The sequence below is a fragment of the Oncorhynchus clarkii genome, chromosome 20, assembly GCF_045791955.1.
Source record: "Oncorhynchus clarkii lewisi isolate Uvic-CL-2024 chromosome 20, UVic_Ocla_1.0, whole genome shotgun sequence".
NCBI classification, from domain to species: domain Eukaryota; kingdom Metazoa; phylum Chordata; class Actinopteri; order Salmoniformes; family Salmonidae; genus Oncorhynchus; species Oncorhynchus clarkii.
This window is the reverse complement of record NC_092166.1, coordinates 76586182-76595682: the sequence shown is the minus strand read 5'-3', so window position 1 is coordinate 76595682 and position 9501 is coordinate 76586182. Positions and strand designations below refer to the sequence as shown.

The window sequence follows — 9501 nt, the reverse complement described above, 5'->3', positions numbered from 1 at the left end:
TGTTGGCTGCTTTTCCTTCACTCTGCATTCCAACTCATCCCAAACTCTCGAATTAAACTTTTTTGGTTACTACATGATCTGTTATTTCATAGTTTTTATTACTTCACTATTATTCTACAATTAAGAAAAACCCTTGAATGAGTAAATGTGTCCAAACGTTTGACTGGTACTGTAAGTTCAGACTCTTTGCTATGAGACTCGTGTGCATCCTGTTTCCATTAATCATCCTTGAGATCTTTCTACAACTTGGAGTCCACCTGTGGTAAATTCAATTGATTCGACATGATTTGAAAAAGGCACACAGCTGTCTATATAAAGTCCCACAGTTGACTGTTGAAGGAATTGTCCATAGAGCTCCAAGACAGGATTGTGTCAGGTGACCAAAAACCTGATGGTCACTCTGACAGAGCTCTAGAGTTTCTCTGTGGAGATGGGAGAACCTTCCAGAAGGACAACCATCTCTGCAGCACCCCACCAATCAGGTCTTTATGGTAGAGTGAACAGACAGAAGCCGCTCCTCAGTAAAAGGCACATGACAGCTTGCTTGAGGTTTGCCTAAAGGGACCTACACACTGTCAGACCATGAGAAACGCGATTCGGATGAAACAAGATTAAACTCTTTGGCCTGAATGCAAAGCGTCACGTCTGGAGGAAACCTGGCACCATCCCTACGGTGAAGCATTGTTGTGGCAGCATCGTGCTGTGGGGATGTTTTTCAGGGGCAGGGCCTGGGAGACTATTCAGGATTGAGGCAAAGATGAACAGAGCAAAGTACAGAGAGATCCTTGATGAAAACCTGCTCCAGAGCGCTCAGGACCTCAGACTGGGGCAAAGGTTAACCTTCCCACAGGACAATGACCCTAAGCACACAGACAAGACAACGCAGGAGTGGCTTCGGGACAAGTCTATGAATGTACTTGAGTGGCCCAGTCAGAGCCCTGACTTGAACCTGATCTAACATCTCTGGAGAGACCTGAAAATAGCTGTGCAGCAACGCTCCCCATCCAACCTGACAGACTTTGAGAAGATCTGTAGAGAAGAATGGGAGAAACTCCCCAAATACAGGTGTGCCAAACTTGTAGCGTCATACCCAAGAAGACAATGCTGTCATCGCTTCCAAAGGTGCTTGTGTTTACAGCCTTGGTGTTCACAGTAAACGCGCTCTGGAAGTTGCAGAGAATTTTCACAATGTTCAAGTTTACACTCAGCAGACCTGAAATTTGCTCAGTGCCATGACAATTGAGGGAACATTGCTCCAGACCACTTTTTCTCCGTACAAGATTGGGTCAATTTTGCATCACTTAGAGATCTTTTTTTGGAACTTTCTCCCAGACCACCTCGAACTGAAACGTCAAGTCCTTCAAATACAAAATAAAACAAATATCAACTGGACATTCATACAATGACTCATCCCAATAATTGTCTGCCTATAGTATCTGTCACTGTTGATTAAGGTTTGACCTAAATCTTTTATTTGTATTGGTGTAAATCCTGTGTTTTAATAATCAGGATATACATTTTCCAATATTTTTAAAGGTTCCTTTACAAGATGCTCGGTTCATTTTTTTTTTACCTCTCCTGCACTTGTCTTTTAAACTGGCATTGTTTTGTCTTTTCTTGTGTGCAAATAATGAAAAAGAAAATGTCTGCATGTGGCTCAAGAGAAGAAGGCAACCAACAACTGGTTTCCTGGAAACAGCCTTCCTGGAGAGCGAGAGAGCATGTTAATAATTCAGTATAGTTGTTTGTTTGCTCACACTGGTTTTGTTGAGTACACACAACTCTTTCTTTTTTCTTGCAGCATACACATGACATTGTTTTCTTGCAGCATAACCATAAGTGTTTTTGAGGGAATACAGGCAGGGTTTGACCCTGATACACATGGGAATACATTCAGGTAGGATTAGAAATGACCTCAGCCCAGTGAAATACATCAATCATATACCCATAATCTGTAATATACACAATTATTGCCAAGAAGCCATTGATTTATGGTACCTACCTACACACTAATTAATTCACAAACTAGGAAACCCTTTCTTTTTATAACATGTTGATTACTTTAATTACAGCAGCGCTTAAAAATAGATTAACTTAAAAAAAAAAAACATTTCCCTGAACCCACAGGACCTTCAGCCAGACATGGCTGGAATATAGGGCTGCAGCATATGTCACCAATTGAGGAATGTGGGCACGTGCTATAGGAGAAAGATACGGTTAAGATTCAATGAATAAATAATGTCTACTTTTGCTTAAAGCAAGATATTTAATCAGGCCCTTTTGGCAATACGCATGAGCAGATACAAGTTACTTAAATTACTTTTAACCAACTTTCTTGGATGAAAATAATTTAGTCGGCCTATGTTATTCTGTCAGCAGGTTCCCAAAAATGACCATTCTGTTTGATTTAGGCAATATATTTGGTTAATCCAGTGCTACCCAGGATCCTTGGGACAGCCATACCCTAAACCCTAACCTTAACCCTTACCTAACCCTAAACATTTCACATTTCAACTTCAACGGGGGGACGTTCCAAGGATTCTGAGTAGCTGGGACCATTAAAATATGATTTTAAAGTGGCAATCAGCAGTTGAAACAATAACAAAGCATTTTCCCCACCACTTTCTCTAAAAAGCTGAGGGATGGGCCTGGAGAAACCACTCAAATTCATAGACAGAGGACTGGCCATCCATGAGATCACAATGATAGTTTTAAATCATGTTTTGAGGCTATAAAGTGTTTGTTTACTTTTACTTTGTTGACAAACATGGGAGTAAACAATATAATATTTTGGGTTCTGATGGGGTACGACAGTTGAACTAATTTCATGAGGCATTTATAAGTTATATATTCTTCAAGAATCAATGGGTACCTATCATTAATTCTATATGTCAGAAAATGGATGTAGCAACTGCAGATTTCCCCTTAAAGTGCTACAAAAAGAGAGTTCATTAGCTCTCTCGTTAGTCTTGTTTACAAAATCAAAAAGGCAAGTTATGTTGTGATTCATTAAGCTTTGCTCTCGAATCATTAAGAGTTCATGTTGAGTCTCCTGGCTTGCACATTACTCACTTTGATCTTTAGGTGATTGTCTGGTGATTTCCCCCTCTACACCATGTATATTTGATGAAAGATCAAAATTAAACTGAAAGAAAAACACTGATTTTGAAGTAAAACACTATGTGTGGCATTAAACATTGTCTGCAGATATCTGGCATTGCACATACTGTATAAACACAATTATTATGACATAAGTGGCAGGCCACCAGCTCCCTTGCTAGTTGTGTTGCAGTCCCAGTCCCATACAGGAGGAGGCAGGGAGATGGTTGAGCAGAGATGGACAGGGACAGCTGTGATAAAGGAGAAATGTGGCACACTTATGGGATTAGACTGACCTCCCAAGGTCTGCTTTCATTGGCTTGTCAGAAGTCAGACAGACAGGCCGGTTGGGCAGGGGAGGCAGACATACTAGCAGGCAGGCAGTAACCCAGACAGACACGCAGGCAGACAGAGAAGACAGGCAGACAGACCTAACCTACTCCCAAACCGAGAATAAACGTGTTTAAAGAGGCCTAACACATTCAGAATACTCAGTCAGGAGCACCAGTCTGCTGCTTCTATTTACTTTGAAGCTTCAGGGCGATTTGGCTTGCTTCATGGGTAGATAAATAGGCCTGCTATCTGCCGAAATCTGGAAGGGCAGAGTCAAACAGGTATTTTAAAATGGGGGGGGGCGTAAAGGTAAGGCTTCTGCTCATACATACAGTCTGCAGTAATAGACCACAATAAATCACACTCCCTTCTGCATTCATTATGTAGTCAATCATGTGTTGAATGAAAACCCCCTTGTTAATTAGTCATCCAGAAATTGTACAGTGCGTTTGGAAAATAATTCAGACACCTTCACTTTTTCCACATTTTGTTACGTTACAGCCTTCTTCTAAAATGGATGAAATGACATGCGCTCAGGACCTCAGAATGAAGTGAAGGTTCTCCTACCAACAGAACAATGACCCTAAGCACACAGACAAGACACTGGCTTTGGGGCAAGTCTTTGAATGTCCTTGAGTGGCCCAGGCAGAGCCCAGACTTGAAACTGATCGAACATCTCTGGAGAGACCTGAAAATAGCTGTGTTCCCCATCCAACCTGACAGAGTTTGAGAGGATATGCAGAGAAGAATGGGAGAAACTCCCCAAATACAGGTGTGCCAAGCTTGTAGTTTCATACCCAAGAAGACTCAAGGCTGTAATTGCTACCAAACGTGCTTCAACAAAGTACAGGCAGGATGCAACTGGAAGCCAGCCAGCCTGACAAAGATATTACCCCAGCTTTCTAAGGTGCTCACCTTAAGCGTCAATCATATCTGAATTACTAGCATTCCATTCAACTTGGTTCTCTGCATGCTCAGACTATAACACAGTGGAAAGAAATGAATGCACCCTTCAACATACAGGACCAAGTGGATCACAAGATTTCAGTGTGTACAAATTGCACTGCAAAAGTGGCTACAGAAAGGTTGCTGTTGTAGCAACACCGCCATATTTGTCCATCAGCTTCAATGGTCCAGCCCTCGAAGGATGGCCAACAGGGGGGAGATGTAGAGGAGCGTCAACTTCACACCATAGAAATAGAATGAATAGTTCGGACTCCCCCGTTCAAGTCAATGATGGCATAAACGGTAGACTGGCAGCCATTTTGAGTGTACTAATGTCAGGAATGAAAATCAGGAAGTGTACCGTTTGATCTGTGCTGTGATTTGTTTAGTCAACTCAACTGACATTACAAAAAATGTGTTAAAAAACCAGTTAAATTGCCAGGGTTAGAGTCCAATTCTATTCCTTCTATTTCTATGCTTCACACATCTTCGCCAGACAGATGTCAACCACAAGGAGAATGTGCAAGGACCCCTCTTCACTGGCTAGACAACACAGGAAGAGGGGGACAGAAAGTTCCTAGCAGGAGTCGTCCTCCCCAGTATGCCCATTTCACACCTACCAGTATAAGATAATGTTCAGGACAATCAGCCCTATTGAACCAAACGGTAGTCAGACAGGAGACAAACACAGCAGGGTCCTCGATGAAGATGACTACGGCTCAGCCAAGGAGATTCTCTATTGGAATCAATGGATTGCACACGAAGTACCTCAAACTCTTTTTTCCTCAAGCAAACAGTGTAAACAGACTGAAAATGGCAGGGTTAAAAGTGTTGAGATGTGTGTAATAAGACCGTTTTGGAATGTGTGCTGTGATGTTTTTCTGCCCTTAAAGAATTTATGAAAGTGTATAAAGTACTCTCGCATTCATGTGAACATTGATGAACTGATACCCTATAGAATGACACAGAACAATGCAGGCGAAGAATGGTAGAGGACTCAGCCCCTGGAACTTTTCCGTCACTTGAACCAATCGCAGCTCTCCTGACCGGAGACCTCACCTCTTCCTGTCCCAGGACTATAAACTGAACGTGTGAACACCAGTCCCTGTGTTCAGGATCAGTGACCAGACGTGGTTGTGGTCATTAAGAATCAAGGACGATTCTTGGCTACCTACCGGGGAAAACTGGACTTCTGAACAGCTTTGTTTTGGACTCTGCATGCATGGAGAGTTCTCTGAAGACCGTTGAGTGCAGGCAGACTAAACGTAAGAGTATCCAGCTTGAGCTCAAGTTCTATTAGTCATATGTACAGGATACACATGGTATACGCCGTCCAACGAAACACTTACTTGCAGGTTCCTTCTCTACAATAAGAAATAATACAAGATAAGAATACGAACATAAAATAGCGATTTGACTGAGCGTTTAAATCTGTACCTGTTACTCTATTATTAGGCTATTTTTATTTATTCTTATTTCTCTTAATTTCTCTTCTGTCTTTGTTAGTTTTAGGACTTTCAAATAATCGTCCTGCTTTTATCCTTTGAATCAAAATGCTGTAGAACAGACTAAACCTTTTAACCTTCTTCCTATTCTGAATTGTTTACACTACCATTTTGCCAACAAAATCTTCACTATTTATTCATTCTATAAGATTCATTTCTTTGTCCTGGTTATTTCTTAATCAATCTTTTGTTTATTAAAATAATTACTCTTCTCAGAGACTGCATCGCCTGGTCATTTCAATAACTCAATTGCCTTTGAAATGACAATTGTAACTCTTATAGTTTTTTGTTGACTAAGAATTAACAAGTAGTGCTCCAAATTAGACTATCACATTAAGACCATTCCTCTACACCCATCAAACTCAACTCTGGACCTCAGTCAGTTCCACCGCACTGTTTGTTGTTCCCCTCTTATCAGGGACTGATTTAGACCAGGGTCACCTGGTGTGTGTTATAAATTATCAGGTAGAACAGAAAACCTCGTAGGGTAAGAGTACCCATGCTCTACACTATTCTTAATGCAATTGTCTATAACTGTTTAATGGGAACAGACTTACGGTATACAAATAACTGTGGGGAAGTGGGTGAAACACTCGTACTTGGTCATCATTACACCGTCGGAGACCGCCGCTCCAGGGACCCCCTCGGACAAATTTGAACTGAGAGAAGAGCAAATACAATTGTGGCCATGCATTCCCGGGGGCACAGAGCACAGTTGCTAGCGATGGCATGATCATTATAGTTATCGGTGCCCTGCAGGCTGGATGCCGTCTGCAAGCTATTTGTGGCTTTGTGTGTCTATAAATGGAAGCCAGCGCTGCTCGGCACTTATCACATGTTAGGACTCCATATGGAAAAGTTGCTTAATCTGAATTATAGTGTGTAGCCGAATGGACCCCTGTAACCCTGAGAGCATTTCACCTTTACCTGGACATAAACAATGCCTAGATGTGGAGAAGAGTGACAGCTCAAATGAGAGCCAGGGAAAGGTAAGAAGGGAATCAATATTTTAATTCGGTAAAGAAAAAGGAAGTAGCAGCTTAGTCATATTGCAGAGGTTTTACATATTATGGCAGGAATTCAACACCTAGTAGTGTGTACAGTGTTTCCCTTACAAAAAAGACTGCAGTTTTGAAACCGCAGTAAAAGGGCAGAAACTGCAATCGACTGTGGTATTTTGGGCACAGTAATTGCAGCATACTGTAGTTATATTGCACTCTAACTGCACTGTGACTGCAATCTTTTTTCTTAAGGGTTGTGCTGCCAATGACCTTGTTTGAAAAAGCCCCCCCCCCCCCCCATCCCATGCACTCTCATTTGCGACACACAGCATATTGCTTCGTTTGGGGACGTCTTAAATTCAAGATATGTTACATGCGAATTACAGTGAAAGGCTTAACTTGAAAGCTCTAACCAACAGTGCAGTAATCAATATCAATATACTACAACTAATAAATACATACAGTACCAGTCAATTTTGGACACACTTAATCATTCCAGTTTTTACATTTAAAACTATTTTCTACATTGCATAATAGTGAAGACATCAAAACTATGAAATAACACATATGGAATCATGTAGTAACCACAAAAGTCTTAAATTAAAATATATTTAATATTTTAGATTCTTCAAAGTAGCCACCCTTTGCCTTGATGACATTCTTGGCATTCAACCAGCTTCGTGAGGTAGTCACCTGGAATGCATTTAAATTAACAGGTGTTCATAGTTAAAGTTAATTTGTGGAATTTCTTAACTTGTTTGAGCCAATCAGTTGTGTTGTGAAAAGGTAGGGGGGTATACAGAAGATATCCCCATTTGGTAAAAGACCAAGTCTATATTATGGCAAGAACAGCTCAAATATGCAAAGAGATACAGTCCATCATTACTTTAAGAAATTAAGGTCAGTCAATCTTGAAAATGTAAAGAACTGAATGTAAGTTTCTTCAAGTGTTGTCAAAAACCATCAAGCGCTATGATGAAACTGGCTCTCATGAGGACTGCCACAGGAAAGAAAGACCCAGAGTTACCTCTGCTGCAGAGGATAAGTTTGTTAGAGTTACCAGTCTTAGAAATTGCAGCCCAAATAAATGCGTCAGAGTTTAACAGACACATGTCAACATTAATTGTTCAGAGGAGCTTTCATGGTCGAATTGCTGAAAAGAAACCACCACTAAATAACACCAAAAAGAAGGAGACTTGCTTGAGTCAAGAAACACGAGCAATGGACATTAGACTTGTGGAAATCTGTCCTTTGGTCTGATGGGTCCAAATTTGAGATTTTTGGTTCCAACCGAGGTGTCTTTGTGAGAGAGTAGGTGAACGGATGATCTCAGCATGTTTGGTTCCCACTGTGATGCAAGGAGGAAGACGTGTGATGGTGTGGGGGTGTTTTGCTGGTGACACTGATTTATTTAGAATTCAAGGCATGGCTACCACATCAATCTGCAGCGACACACCTGTAAGGGCTTTTTGATCAAGTAGGGATGGAGTGCTGCATCAGATGACCTGGCCTCAACAATCAGCTGACTTCAACCCAATTGAGATGGTTTGGGATGAGTTGGACCGCAGAGTGAAGGAAAAGCTGCCAACAAGTGCTCAACATATGTGGGAACTCTTTCAAGACTGTTGGAAAAGCATTCCAGGTGAAGCTGGTTGAGAGAAAGCCAAGAGTGTGCAAAGCTGTCATCAAGGCAACGGGTGGCTCCTTTGAAGATCTAAAAAATATTTTGATTGGTTTAACACTTTTTGGTTACTTCCATGTGTTATTTCATTGTTTTGGTGTCTTCACTATTATTCTACGATGTATAAAATAGTAAGAATAAAGAAAAAGCCTTGAATGATTAGGTGTCCAAACTTTTGACTGGTGCTGCACACACAAACACTTGAAGTCAGAAGTTTACATACACCTTAGCCAAATACATTTAAACTCGGATTAAATGTCAGGAATTTTGAAACTAAGTAAAAATTCCCTGTTTTAGGTCAGATAGGATCAACACCATTTTAAGAATTTGAAATGTCCAAATAAAAGTAGAGAGAATGATTAATTTCAGCTTTTATTTCTTTCATCACATTCCCAGTGGGTCAGAAGTTTACATACACTCAATTAGTATTTGGTAGCATTGCCTTTAAATAGTTTAACTTGTGTCAAACGTTTCAGGTAGCCTACCACAAGCTTCCCACAATAAGTTGGGTGAATTTTGGCCCATTCCTCCTGACAGAGCTGGTGTAACTGAGTCAGGTTTGTAGGTATCCTTGCTCGCACACACTTTTTCAGTTTTGCCCACAAATATTCTATGGGATTGAGGTCAGGGCGTTGTGATGGCCACTCCAAGACCTCGACTTTGTTTGGAATTTGGAAGTATGCTTGGGGTCATTGTCCATTTGGAAGACACATTTGCAAGCTTCAACTTCCTGACTGATGTCTTGAGATGTTGCTTCAATAGATCCACATAATTTGCTTTCATCATGATGCCATCTAATTTGTGAAGTGCACCAGTCTCCTGCAGCAAAGCACCCCCACAACATGACGCTGCCACCCCCGTGCTTCACAGTTGGGATGGTGTTCTTCGCCTTGCAAGCATCCCCCTTTTTCCTCCAAACATAATGGTCATTATGGTC

At 41.1% G+C, this 9501-nt stretch overlaps 1 protein-coding gene across 11 annotated transcripts in view; it reads left to right on the top strand.

Annotated features, from left to right (window-relative positions):
- Positions 1-6384: 6384 nt before the first annotated feature.
- LOC139376919 (muscular LMNA-interacting protein) overlaps positions 6385-9501 on the top strand; it is a 43018-nt gene continuing 39901 nt past the window's right edge. For 4 of the 11 annotated variants that reach the window (XM_071119917.1, XM_071119923.1, XM_071119922.1 and 1 more), the window contains exon 1: positions 6385-6871. In XM_071119917.1, coding sequence (XP_070976018.1) covers positions 6773-6871 — 99 coding nt within the window. In that variant the 5' untranslated portion in view covers positions 6385-6772. The remainder of the gene's footprint in view (positions 6872-9501) is intronic. The other 7 variants (XM_071119918.1, XM_071119924.1, XM_071119916.1 and 4 more) reach the window with 5 other exon arrangements.